Raw genomic sequence first — 14,381 nt, forward strand, 5'->3', positions numbered from 1 at the left:
GGAGCTGGGAACAGAAGATGTTGTGGCTTTTTCACAGAGGCTGATACAATCTACTTTTCTCTCCCCACCCTTCCTCTGTCATCATTCTCCAGTTCCATAAGGCACAATGTTTCTGGCTTTTTGTTTCTTTAAATAAATCATTTAATGTAACTACAATATCTATGTGCAGCAGCTCAGTGTAATTACAATATCTATGTGCATTCCCAGTGAGCATTTGTCATGATAGCAGAAGCAAATCTGCAAAGGCCATAATGCTTTCATTTTTCCTACCCAAATGTAGGAAATGATAGATGGCGTAACAGGTATAGTTAAAATCTTTAGAATATTTGCTTTAGATACATGATATAACCTGTGGGTTCAGGTTGCTATCAAATTGGTGCATTAACCACAAAGGCTGTAAATCTTACGGATCCTAGGATGATGAGCTAGGAGTTGTAGAATTTGTTCAGAGTTTCTTCAGTGAGGACAGAGCAATACCTTTGATGTAAGGTGGGAGGGACAATCCAATACTGACCCCCCTCCAATATCCCAGGAGTTCCCAAGGTGGGTCCTTTCTAGGGTTGAGACTCTGATGCAAGTAAAAGCAAAAAGTGTCATGCTGTTGATGGAACCTGAGTCTAACCAGCCTTCTCCCTCTCCGTCTCCCACACCAAACCAGTAAGCTAACTATATTAGTTCTGGAGCTGGTGTGACAGCTAGAGGAAAAATGAAATGTGGGCATGCTACTTCTCTCTCAGAACTAACCACCAGAGATTTTGGTGTCCACTTGATGTACAGATACATCAAGACTATCTGTGCATGTCTTGATGTATCTGTACATCAAGACATGTACAGATAGTCTTCATTTAGCAACCACAATTAGGACCAGCAACTCAGTCGTTAAGTGAAGCGGTTGCTTAAATGAAACCGCAACTTTGCTTATGATCTTACTTCAGCTTTCCTTTGCTTTACAGACCTGCGAAGGTCGTAAATGCGAGCATTGGTCATAAAGTTACTTTTTTATCACTGTTGTAACTGGGAATAGTTGCTAAATGAGGCAGCTGCTAAACAAGGACCACCTGTAGTTGGATTGCTGCTGCCCACATTAACAGCATTCAAAGGTCTCCTGTGACTCAAATACTGAAAGGCAACTTTACATTTCAATAGTTATACTGTACAGTGCTTTGGTAGTTTTTTTTTTTTTAATCAGATGTGGAACAGCTATAGCATACAGATTTATCTTAAATGCTTTTTTTGAGAGGAAAAGCTCCCACTAAACACATGGACAGGAAACTTTGGCTGTGGGTATTCTTGAAATCTTGAGAGTATATAATGGATCCACTCCCAAAATGACTGCCAAGGGAGATATTTGCTTACTCACAAAATGGCAGCCACAGGTCAGGCTGGGCCTACCACAAAACATCCCTGTACCCAAAGCTGAACTAGTTGAGGATGCTCCCTTTTCCCAGTCTGCCAGGATGATCTCTACTCCTGGCTTACTTTTGTCTTTTTTTCTAGGAAGATGGGATACTTTCAAAGAAAGCAGCCACTTGCCATTTTTATATGTGAGGAAAGTCCACAAGTTCTGAGTGGGACTCAAGCATCCTGGTAAATAGAGATGGTATTAAAGGCAATAAGGTGATGCTTTACTTTGCAACATACCAGCCCCCACCCCTGTGATTATTTTTTTAATTCAAAAAACACATTTAAAAGATTTTAATTTAAATTCTTCAGCAAAGGCCCCCCAGGCATTCAGCACCAATGGGCAGTTTTTCTTTCCCTGGAAGATATGAAGGCCCTACGGTGAGAGTGGGTCTACCACCATATCTATCCCAGCTTTCATTTGGACATAAGCAGCAGTGGATGCCTCAAAAGAAGCCATGGGGTCTTGCTTCTGAATGCTAGATTATACGCATTAACTGATTTACAGGCCTCTGACTAGGAGGACCTCTGACCTCCATTGACCAGCCAATCAAAAGCCTGAATTTTCTTTGCCCTGGCATTTTGGGGTTCCATAGTAGATCCCCTTAAAAAGCAAAGGCATCCTTGCTTGTTTTTTTAATTGACACTCATATTCCTCTATAGCCAGATAAATTCCAGCTTTTGCTAATTCAAATGGGAATTGTTCAACTACTTAGAAAAATCCTGGAATACTGGAAAATCGTCTCACTCCTTTACTCCTTCTACTCCAAAACATCAGAAGCCTTACCAATCTTCTTTACATGGTAATAAATTTAAGCATTTTTGAGACATATCAATCTACCCTTAATATGAATATGAATTGTCACAAATGTGACCAAGTCCCATTACAAATTAGTGCAGAATGTAGCATTTTAGATCTACGTTACTCAACTTCAGCTGAGACTAGAGGTCCATTTATGTTCCAGCCCTGGAGGAATCCAGCTCATCCAGGGAACAAATGATAAAACAGACAAGGAAGTATTCTCTACTCTTACACTGTCAAGTCACCTCTGGCAGAAGAGTGAGAAGATCGGCTGCTCTTGGTAGAGCTCTTATGATGGAAGTGAGCCTTGGATTCATAATGATTAGGAATCCCATCATGAGATGATGTCCCACTGGTACCCACATCAGTTGGGGCTAGAAAGTGCTGTGATTTCTCTTGTTTCTGATTGGACCAGTTGTCCTGCTGTTCGTATGATGCAGTGGCAGGAGGAGTGACCACGTGACGCCTCCGGCACTGCTTCTTGAGCAAAAGGTGAGCCAGCTCCACCAGGCTGAGAAAAGCTGAAACAAGCCCCACCATGAAGTAGAACTGAATGAAGATGGTCTTCTCAGTCGGCCGAGATACAAAGCAATCAATGAGATGAGGACACATACGATGCTTACAGATGAATTGATATCCTACTTGGAAGCCATACAGCATCCACTGTCCTACCAGAAAGCCCATCTCAGCCAAGATTCTTACTATGACATTGACAGTGTAGAAGGTCTGAATATTTCGGGTGCGTTGACTAGGCTGTACTTCAAATTGTTCCTGAACTTTCCTCCCCGCCTGACTGGCTTCCTCCTGACCTCCTTCCATTTCCTTCAAGCCACGGTTGATTTTGGTGGTCTGGTGCATAGAATAGATGACAAACAGAACAGCTGGGGCTGAGAGCACTACAATGTGGAAAACCCAGAAGCGGTAATGGGAAATGGGGAATGCCAGGTCATAGCAAATCTGTTTGCACCCCACCTGTTTGGTGTTGCACTCAAACTCCTCCTGCTCATCATCAAAGACATCACTGCCCACTGTGGCTAGAATGAGGATGCGGAAGATGAGCATCACCACCAGCCAGAAGCGTCCCACCATGGGTGAGTGCTCCTGCACTGCATCCAGCAAGGAACTCAGGAATCCCCACTCGCCCATGGCTGCTGCATGAGAAAAGGAAGAAGAACAGAAAGATAATCTTCATTAAAGCTCTTAGGGAATTAGTGTCTTGCTAAAAGTGAATGGCTATAACAAATAGATATTCTGAAGAGAGAGTGGAGGAGAAGTATGTCAAATGATGGACTTTCACAGGCAGTGGATAATTTGAAAGTCTTACTAATAATGGGGTGTAGGCTATAACAAGTGATTCAGCCATAGTAGGAGATCTTGCGGTTTCAGCTGTGACTCTCTCTGCCTGCAAAGAGAAAGGTGTCCACCCTGGTAGAAACTTGGGATTGCATGCAAACTTAAATTAATGAAACAAACACATTATTGGGGAGGACCTTTGGGCAATCAAAGAGCTGCACATGATTGTTTTAAATTAAGCAACTTCTGAAGCTACCCATGCTTTGCTGTCCTAACTGAGCAAAATCCCAAAGGGATTTTATTAAGCTTTGGTAATCTTAGTGTTCCAATATATCTGAATACCCCCCATCCCCAGCCATGAACTAAAATCCCATGTTGAACCTGTTATTGCTGATAGCTAGGGCAAAGGTATCTAAACCAACTTAGGGGCACTACCATCCATTTTACTGCACATTTATTTATATTTATCCAGCATATTTATAAGGCCAACAGAGAATATGTTGTGCAAAAGTCCACATGTGAGGTAACCAAGGCATGAGTGACTCTGAGGAGTGCCTCCTAATCCAGGAACAAGTGCAATTGGCGAACCAACTGAATTTTCCTGTTCCTCCCTGGCCCTAACTCCTCCTGTTCACCAAGCAGAAGCTGAGACTCCAGGGAGTACCCAGGTTTCACACTAGTTCAAAATGGAGAAATGTGACCCATGCAGAATTAAAGGTGGAAGTTTGCCAGACCTGGGTTGACCCAACACCAACAGCCATTTGGTCTTGTTAGTGTTGTACCTTAGTCTGTTCCTCCCCATCTAGATCCCTACAGCCTCCAATCTCTCCCCTCTGATCCACACAGACTGAAAGTGGCTGTGGAGAAAGGCGAAGACCTACTGCCAATCAGTGGTCCCCACTCCCAAGTTAATATTTTCCTCTTTCCCATCTTTTAACTGTTTCTACATTGAATGTGTTAATTATTCAAGTTTTAGATTATTACATTTCCTATTCTAACAGTGTTTTTTTATTGAATGTCATGAATCCTGCCTTCCCTGGCAAGAAAGTGGGATTAAATGAACTCAGCAGCTACACTACAGATGTAGCACCAAAGATCAAAGTGGATCAGCCTCCCCATTCTCACCTCAACTATTCTACGTGAGATCTTTTTGCTTTGCAAGGAACATGGAACATGAAGGTCTTTGCAACATCAAGACGGGTTGAGGGGTGGAAGGAATGGATTTTTTATGCCTGTTGTCAACTTATCTGGAAAGAGGGAAACTCAACACTATCTGACAGCTCAGCCCAATCCCTGTTAACTAAGTGGGCAAATTGCTTTGGGGACTGATAGCTTCATTAGACTGAGACAAGAATTTCCACAGGGCATTGCAGAGAGAGGAACAGTCCTTGGAGAAAACTGATGCCTACAGAATGTCATCAATGTGTGCTAAATGTGCAAGAATGAAGCACATCTCTGGAATTAAAACAAGAGGCAAGGACCGCTTTTACACTTGAAAAGTTTTGCCTTTAGAGCAGTGGGTTCACAACCTTTTGGGGTTGGTGAACATAATTAGAATTTTCAGAATAGGCATGCTCACAAAATGACTGGCCAATCTCAAAACCCCATTTATTAGAAGGCAAACTGTTGAGGTTGCTTTTCCCCACCTCTCCTAGCCTCCTACATTGCTCACTTTCACCTCAGGGATCTTCCTCTGGGCAGGGCTGCCCATTTCCAAACAAAACTCTGGGTTATAACTTTCTACCATTTTTATTTTCTAGGAATGGCTCTGGCATCTGAACTGGAAAGTGGAGGTGGTGGGGAGTGGGAGGGTTTTACCCTAAGAATAGACTCCTTTCTTCAAGAAGTCTCCATTTTAAAAATAATACAACATCTACTGCCAGTTAGATTAAAATGTCTGACCCATGCTAGCAAGTTCAGCTGGGAGGTCCTTTGCTTTCTGTGAAGGACCTCACTCTAGCAAGAAAAGTAGGAAGAAAGTTGCCAAAACCTAGATATAAAGAACCTAATAAAAGCCTGTAAACATGTGAGCATTCTGGAAACATGAGGGGCTTTGTGTGGCTGCACAAATAGAAAAGAGGTACAGTATTTCTATCCATTGTCCATCCATCCATCCCTTGGGAACCCCATTCTCCGTGAATTGGTTTTTGTAGCCATCCAAGTTAGTGGCCCATCACTACATCATGGGAGAGTGTCTCCCCCAAATATACTAGGAGTCTGTGAAGAAGTAGTTCATTCTGAATATTTCTCTTCATACAGCTTCAAAGAATGAGCCTGCTTCTAGTAGGATGAAACAGTAACAGTTGCTCAGATTTTTTTCCACACCATGCAAAAGTTTATACATGGTATACTCATTTTTACTTTTTACTCTTCTAAGTTATTCTAACTGGATAATTCAATACCAAAAGTTTCTATGTGGATTAAACTAATACATTTCAGAGACTTTTCTTCCAGTGAGGAGTACTTTGTACACTAAACTGTACATTAGTTCATATTATAGAGAAATATGTCAGTATTAATATGCCCTTATATATATTTGCCGTCGTGGTTAAGGCATCAGGCTAGAAACCGGGAGACCATGAGTTCTAGTCCCGCCTTAGGCACGAAGCCAGCTGGGTGACCCTGGGCCAGCCACTCTCTCTCAGTCCTGGGAAGGAGGCAATGGCAAACCTCTGAAAAACCTTGCCAAGAAAACTGCATGGACTTGTCAGACACAATTGAACTGATTAATACACACACAAGAGGACACACATACACATTTATTAGAGTATTCATTAGCCAAAAACCTTAATTGATAGCCCTAATTAGTTGGTAAATAATTTTATGTCCAGTACAGTTAATTCACAATAAGCATGATCATTTCTCATTTACTTACCTATGGTCTTATTTTCACTAATAATCACACACGTAATTTCAGAGTAATAAAATTGCTACTGTATAAATATTTAAGAAAGCAGAAGAATAATTGCATATTTAAAAGAGGCATTGGAAGTTACTTCTTTTTAATAAAGTGTAGATGTCTACATGAAATTACTCATTGTAATGCTGATGATTATACCTAGAATGGCTCTTAATTTTTACAGCACAAATGAATTTCCCTCATTTTTTCAGGGTTTTAACTATTCATTTTTTATTTGAAGGTATCAGCTGCTTGGACCACTCTAGAAACAAGTGGATTCTAAATCCAAATAAGAGATGAATGAACTGCATAATAATCTGCCATTCTTCCCTTACTTAACTGTTTCTCTACCATCCCCAGCCACATTTCTTTCTTTCTAATCTTATCTCTTCTGCCACCCATCCAGAAACATTGTCTGCTCCCGCTTTCTCCTGCAAAGTTTCTAAAATAGGGCAATGGAGACAAACTTTTGGCCTACATTATCCTGAAATCATTGAATATTTGCATAAAGTTAATTGGGAGTAGGGTGGAGGATTACTGAGTAGCATGGAAGACTTTTTCAGCCCATTCCTTTCTATGAAATATTTGCCTCTGATAATCCTCATTATAAGAAAAGACCTGGAAGGGACACACTGCAAAGAGGTACAGGTAGGCATACACGCAATGTATACACCCCCCAGCAAGGTGTTCTCCTCCTCTAGACTCTGCATTTCCTTTTCTCCCTACCCCACTTTTCTAAATGAATATCCAAATGGTCGTAGAATTTGCAGAGGATTATATTCAGAAAGCAAAGACAACTTTTCTCCCTCTCACCTGTAATCCAGCTCTGATCTGATGCCTTCCTTCTGGCTTGCTCAGGGATCTCAGCTCCCCATTATCTGTTGTCACCTGCTGGGATGCTGGCACCTGCTTCACCTAAAGTGGGGCTCTGAGTTGCTCTGGCATCTTTGTTCTCTCCAACTCTAGCTGGATCGGTGGCATGGGAGAATGGGAATGAAAGAGAGAGAGAGAGAGAGAGAGAGAGAGAGGCTGGGTTTTTCCTTTAGCTCAGCCTGGAAACATTCAACTGTTAAAGTGACAGGGCTGTTACTCTGGCCCTGAAACGACTGGTGGTCTTCCCCAGCAAGTGGACAACTATGACCCATCTCACTGTCTCTCTAAGGAGCAGATACTCTCATGCTTTAGGGCAGTGTTTCTCAGCCTTGGCCACTTTAGGATGTGTGGACTTCAACTCCCAGAATTCCCCAGCCAGCCATGCTGCATGGCTGGCTGGGGAATTCTGGGAGTTGAAGTCTACACATCTTAAAGTGGCCATGGTTGAGAAACACTGCTTTAGGGGCAGCAGGTCAGGATGATATCCATTCAAATTTAACCTCATTTTAAAAGCAAATAGAATTCTGTCCCATCTGTTAAAACAGAACTAAATGATGTAGAGTTCTCCAGTAAAAGAGAATTTTAAAATTTTAAAAGAGAGCTAGAATGAGAGTTCCTCATTATTACTTATTCTTTATTATTCCGAGGCTCCTTCCCTCTTACATTTAGAAAGAGACCTGGGAAATATCTCCCGAGAGGAACCTAGGAGTTCCTATTTCTCAGAGGTGGCCCTTTTTTCTTTCCCCTTGCAAGGCTGCTTTTGGCTTTGTAGAAAAGATCTTTGTAGAGGAGATGCACGGAACTAGGCATAAGACCTTAAGGCGGACAGATGTGCCCCTGGCCTGCTGCCAACATGTGCCTGTGGGCTGCCTGCTGTCAGAACTGGAGAGATAGAAGGGATTTTAAAGATCATCTAGTCCAGAACATTGCCAACTTCTGCTGTGGAATTCTGTTTGGGCTGCTCTTCTGCTTTCCACCTGTGGGCCAGACTCTGCTTCCTTCCATAAACACAGCCACACCAGGTTTGACTTTGTTTTTTCCCCTAATCTCTCTGCCTGAAGCCAAGAAAAAGAGAGAGGATCAGGGAAGCCCACAACACCCAGATGGGATGAGATAGAGCAGGGCTGTTTGTAGGGTGGGCAGCAGATGTCTTGGCTTCCAGACTCTGTGGCTGTGACATTGTGCTCTCCACAATAGCTTAGAGACCTATCATCGCTACCAAGCTCTTCATCTAAGCCAGTGTTTCTCAACCTTGACAACTTTAAGATGTGTGGACTTCAACTCCCAGAATTCCCCAGACAGCCATACTGTCTGGGGAATTCTGGGAGTTGAAGTCCACACATCTTAAAGTTGCCAAGGTTGAGAAATACTGATCTAAGCTATGCTTCTCTTAGAGCACTTATTTGTTGTTCCTAGTAAGGCAGTGTGGTAGCCAGTGTGGGAATGCTGGTTGCCACTGGCTATCAATAATGAGAGTACCTTGGAAACACATGGGAACAGGTTAACTTTTGACCCAATTTCATTGACTGGGTTCACTGCTAAACCACCATGTGACATTAGCTCATCCTGAAGTTATTAATAAATTAATCTCTGCTTGCTTTTCAAATTAATACTAAGCTGAGTTGCTCTCTGCTAGCTACCCTTACAGTTAATACTGATCATTTTACTGTCTTTTCCTTTTGTGACTTAATACACAAGTTCTGTGTTGTCTTTTTATTGACATGATCTCATAAGACTGCCCAGGATTCAAATTCAAATGCAGCCTTTAAGAAGCCTCTTTGAAGAAGAGTTCTGTGTAGCTTTGAGAGCTTGCTTCCAATGTTTGGAGCAGAAGTTGGTCTGATAATGGACGTTGTCTCATTTGTTTTGCATTTTTTAACTGTTTATTAGAAGCGGTGCCAGTGAAGTATGCCCATGACTTCATCATCTGGTTTAAAGGACACTTCTGACATTTGTCTTCCATAAATTCTGCTAGGAGAACAGAGAAATCATCTCTGTGATCTCTGTAAGGCTAATAGTGTGTTTTGTAATTGCCATGCTAAATCTGTGAACATAATTTGTGGACACTTTCAGGTTTAAAGAATATTAGCTCTACCAACTTTCAGGACTTTCAATGTGAGACTGGATAGAACTTTTTTCAAGGTAAGGATGGGTGTCATTGAGAGTGGATAATATACAGTATATATCTGAGTTTGGTGAAAAATGTGCTTTATGTTAGGTCAGCTTTTGGATATCAGTATTAGCTTTGATTACTCGTAGAATTAAGGAGGACTTAGATTCATTTCCTACCTGGCCATGGATTTATTGACTGAGTTCACAAATCATGGTAATTCAATGCTTAACCATGATTTATCAAATAAACCACAATTGGCTAGATTCACATAACTCACCAAGTAGAAATCATGGTTTGCAAATCATAGTGGCTAAGTTCAGGGAAGGTGTTAAGCCAAAAACAGGGAAACTACATGATTTTGTGTGTATCCGCTCTCTGTTTTGCACATGGTTATTATGAAAACAGGGGGAGACTAAAGTAGACTATACATATTATAAAGAATAAACAACCATGAACTCCTTTCCTCACAGCCTTCCATCTAGTCTGACAGAGCACCTGTAACTCTGTAAAAGCTCCTGTTAGACAAAGGCATTGGACAACCGGTGCCTCCATAAAGTGCCTCCAGTGCTGCTGGGATTTTTCATAGCAGTTTGAGAGCCTTTAAATAGCACAGTCCAGGAGGCGAAAGTGTTGGCTGAGCCTCTGCAGTCATCCCTTTCCATCCCACCCCCCTGCTTCCCACCCCCTCAGTGGAAACTCTGACAGCTCTTTCGACACTTGACTGCTTTCCAATAAACACTTTGGCCTAACTGATAGAGGGCCCTGGAATGTCATTTGGATGATCCACGCTGGGTGGAGAGGAAGGGGCCACACCAACGGTCTGGGCCAGATAGCATCGTTCAGAATCCGTATTTTTTCAAAAGTGGAAGATTCATCAGTGGAAGAGAAAGCAAAACACACTTTGGGGTTTGGCCCTAAAGATGCTCTTTCTGAATAGCCTTTTGTAGGTGGTATATTATTTTTTCAAGGCTGTGGCATTAGGAGGGTTATTAGCTGGCCCTCACTGCTGCAATGGGACAGAGCTGCCTGTTATGCGCCTGCATGAGTCACAACTCTGCACTTGCTGCCTTCCAATCCAATGCTTGTTTATAGGCCAGGTTATGAGGAGATTAAGAGGGGAGCAAGCTAGCTTCTTAAAACCTTTCTTTCTTCCAACAAACGTTTTACATTGCAGTTTGACTAAATATTCTCAGAATTTCACTGTTTGAGAATGTTTGGTTTTAATAGACCAAAACAGTCCTATCTAAATGGAATCTTTGCTCTCATTTTAGTAAGATTGAATGGAAAATAACAAAAATCAAGGGATATTATTATACAATTTGGCAATCCTGTCAGGGATACTGTCAATATAGCTAATTATTTCTTGGCTCCCCCCTGCTTCCCCACCCCCTCATACTAGTTATGCTTCTGGCCAACAGCCAACTGAACAAATTCCATTCCAAAGGACCCCTGAATGGCCTCTATCAGCATTTCTTCCTCTCCACTGCCCAGAACTGGAGCAAGCAAGGTAAAAGGTAAAGGTTTCCCTTGACGTAAAGTCCAGTCGTGTCCGACTCTAGGGGGCGGTGCTCATCTCCGTTTCTAAGCCTTAGAGCCGGCGTTGTCCGTAGACATTTTCCGGGTCATGTGGCCAGCATGACGACACGGAATGCCGTTACCTTCCCGCCGAAGCGGTACCTATTGATCTACTCACATTTGCATGTTTTCGAACTGCTAGGTGAGCAGGAGCTGGGACTAGCAACGGGAGCTCACCCCGCTGCGCGGTTTCGAACCGCCGACCTTCCGATCGGCAGCTCAGCGGTTTAACCCGCAGCGCCACGTCGCCTCTGAGTAGGATTTGGACTACCCAAATTAATAGGATTCTCTGCTTGGGCAACAGGAGTCACTGAGAAAAAACTGTTGACTTGAAACCAGTAAGAAGTACTAGAAAACAGTTTTCAGTAAAACTCCACACTTCCCTCAGTAGAAAAGTGGCCTTCTGTGAATTTAGCTCAGAAATGGCTGCAAATGGTTTGCATCTAACTAGAGGAGGGCAACCATTTTATAACAAAACCCTTTTTCCTTGGAATGAAGTACCTGCACAAGGCTTAACTATGAGTGTTCAATTCCATAATGCAGCTAGTGAGCATTAACACTACCAAGGGCTTCCTCCTGGGAAAAAACTCAGGGGCATCTTGCCCCAGGGCTTAACGTTCCAGATTCCTGGCACTTAAGTCCCCCTCCCCCCCACAAACCCCATTGACTGGATCAGAGGAGGGCAAGCCAATCTGCCAAACAGCCGCATCTGTTTTCAGGCCACAGAAGCCTCTGTGAAGTACCCAGATAATCACGGAAAGACACAGCTACTTTCATGAGTTGCAGATAAGTGCTATGCTTGTGCTCCATGCATTCCAAAGTTCCCCTTCCTGGTCAGATCTGCTGTAATGCATATTTTTTAAAATTTATTTAAATACACAGAGACCTCCAAGCTCGTATGGTATGTTGTTAATATCTGAATGCTGCCTTTGAGTCCAGAGAATAAAGTGTATCTTTTCCTATTGAAAGAAAGACAGGAAAAATGTAGACCACCACCTTTTACTACAAATAGTTTTATTAAGAATAAAAGTGATTGTTGGAATACATAAAAAAACACAGAAAAAACATTTACAGTGATAGACAAAACCATGACAACATCTTGTGCCATCAGACAGTCCATAGAAAGCATTTGGAACCAATTTCCTTGTTTTCTAAAGAACTGATTTTTGAATACAATGGAAAGAAATGCAAATAAATTTTGCTGTCAGATTAGAACATCTCATCTTCCGACTCCTCTAGATACTGAACTGGCTTCCTAGCCCGAGTTGGTTTTTCATGGGTTATGGCTGGAGAAGATAAGTCCTCATCGGAGCTCAGTTCAATGGCAAATGATTCATCCACCTTCCTGGATTTCTACAAAATAAGAGTGGAGAACAATAAACCCTCAGGACAGGCCCATGCAGAGCACTGCAATCCTCTCTATAATGGATGCCACAAAGAATTATAATATTCTAGGAAAAGAAGTAGGGTGATGATATTCAGGGTAAGGCGATCAAAGGAAAGGGTGATGCTAACTGACTCATCATCACTCCGTGTCATGCTCACGATCACACATGCAGTTTGTGCCTTTCTTGGGCCCTAGGAGGCGAAACCCCATGTGAGATATGTCCCCTCACCAAACAGGAAAGGAGGGAGTCAGGCACGGCTTTGGGGGAAGGCTGTACACCAAAGCAGCCAAGTCATTCTTCAAAGAATTCCACAGAACTCTAATAATTCTGCTCTGAGCTGGTGAGAGCCTCCCCTCTCATTTTCATAGCTGCTGTGCTGGGCAGTCCGGACAAACCAGAGGCTTGTGGGAAGGATTTAAAAGCTCTCAAGTAGCGCTTGGCTCTTTGTTCTTGCTTTACAAAACCTTAAGGGGCAGGGAACGATTTATGGTTTACGTCATAAGCATCTGAGCTAGAGAGAATATTAGAATATTGCGACGTTACTTTTCACAGGCTTTAAAAAAACGTAACAGGTTAGTTTTGTTGCAGCATAGAAAGGCCCTACTGAATTAGCATGAGAAACTCAGGAAAGCTATTTGCCTCAATAAATGCTCAGTTTTTGGCAGAACTGCCTGAAAAATACACAACTCTCCTAAAAATGCAAAATAAAGTTGTGGGCCCAATAAAGTAGGTCAACCTAGGGCATCTTTTAAAATTACTTGCAAGATTAGAGGCAGGGCCGAGAACATGAACTGGAACAAGCAAACCTTAAGCGTTGTTCTTTTTTTAAGGCATCGGCCAAAGTCAGGGCCCGAGTCTTCAGAGCTGCAAGATGAGGATGGCTTTCTTTTGGCGGGTTTCTTTGTCTTGGTGGGTGCAGGCTTCTTGGCGGCAAAGTCATCTGTGCTGGAACCTGAGCTCTTAGTGGCGGTTGCCTTGCTGCATTTTGCCGTTGTCTTTTTCTTAGTGAAAGCACCCTGAATAGAAGGCTGGTTGTCTAAGGGGAAGGGAATCAAATCTTTGTCAGCACCTTTAGCTTCTTTCTAGCAAGAAATACCGACAGCGGCTCTGGAAATGCTTACTCCTAGTGGAGGGAGATATCCGGGAAGCTGGGTTGCACCTCCACTTGCTCTACTAGACAGGAATAAAAGACCCCAAACAATCTGTAGAATGGGAGGACATAGAATTCCAATTAATCCCTGCTAATTCCCGGTATGCAGAATATTATGCAAGCATGCAGTCTGAGGTGTTGGATATTTTTCACCTGTGTTTCTCGACCTTGGCAACTCTAAGATGTGGGGACTTCAACTCCCAGAATTCCCCAGTCAGCCATGGGTGTTGAAGTCCACGCATCTTAGGGTTGCCAAGGCTGAAAAACACTATTCTCCACAGTGATGTAGAAACAACAGAAGGGGGTTCCCTTGTACTTCTGGGGAATCAGGGAATGCAGGAGCCCCCCCCCCTTTTTTTTTGCAGCAATGTGATGGGGCAATTCATTCTCTCTTCTCCTATTGACCCTAAACATAAAATGCAAATCAGGCAAGCTATCATTGCTGGACATGGGCTGCTTCATCCCAGGACCCTTCATCTCTCTTGGTTCACAGGTGGCTCTTCTTTGCCTCAGGAACACCCCTCAAATATTATTGAATGTCTTTTCTGAGGAGCTGCAAAGGGGAGCATTTGCATCCTAACAAGGTTTTTCTTACTTTCAGCAAAAACCAAGGCAGGGAAGTTTAGACTGAAGATTGAACAACACTGGCCCGATCCTGATTCTATCCCCAAATTCTTGTCTAAGAAATGATGGTATAGGATAATTGTTTGAAGTGAAAGGTCCCCTGTGCAAGTGCCGAGTCATGTCTGACCCTTTGGAGGGACACTGCTTTCGTGACGTTTTCTTGGCAGACTATCGCGGGGTGGTTTGCCGTTGCCTTCTCCAGTCGTCACCTTCCCCGGCCAGCTGGTACTCATTTTACCAACCTCGGAAGGATGGAAGGCTGA

At 42.8% G+C, this 14,381-nt stretch overlaps 2 protein-coding genes across 2 annotated transcripts in view; both read right to left on the reverse strand.

Annotated features, from left to right (window-relative positions):
• Positions 1-2,431: 2,431 nt before the first annotated feature.
• On the reverse strand, positions 2,432-3,349 carry GJD3 (gap junction protein delta 3). The gene has a single exon (XM_063301994.1). It carries the CDS (start codon positions 3,347-3,349, stop codon positions 2,432-2,434), a length of 918 nt encoding a protein of 305 aa, XP_063158064.1.
• An 8,640-nt stretch (positions 3,350-11,989) lies between these two features.
• Positions 11,990-14,381, reverse strand: part of TOP2A (DNA topoisomerase II alpha) — a 31,109-nt gene continuing 28,717 nt past the window's right edge. Inside the window, exons 34-35 of the mRNA XM_063302058.1 lie at positions 13,151-13,380; positions 11,990-12,309 (exon numbers count right to left, since the gene is read on the reverse strand). Of these exons, the coding sequence (XP_063158128.1) occupies positions 12,166-12,309; positions 13,151-13,380 (374 nt within the window). The 3' untranslated portion in view covers positions 11,990-12,165. The remainder of the gene's footprint in view (positions 12,310-13,150; positions 13,381-14,381) is intronic.

This window comes from Candoia aspera, chromosome 4 (genome assembly GCF_035149785.1).
Source record: "Candoia aspera isolate rCanAsp1 chromosome 4, rCanAsp1.hap2, whole genome shotgun sequence".
In the NCBI taxonomy this organism is placed as follows: domain Eukaryota; kingdom Metazoa; phylum Chordata; class Lepidosauria; order Squamata; family Boidae; genus Candoia; species Candoia aspera.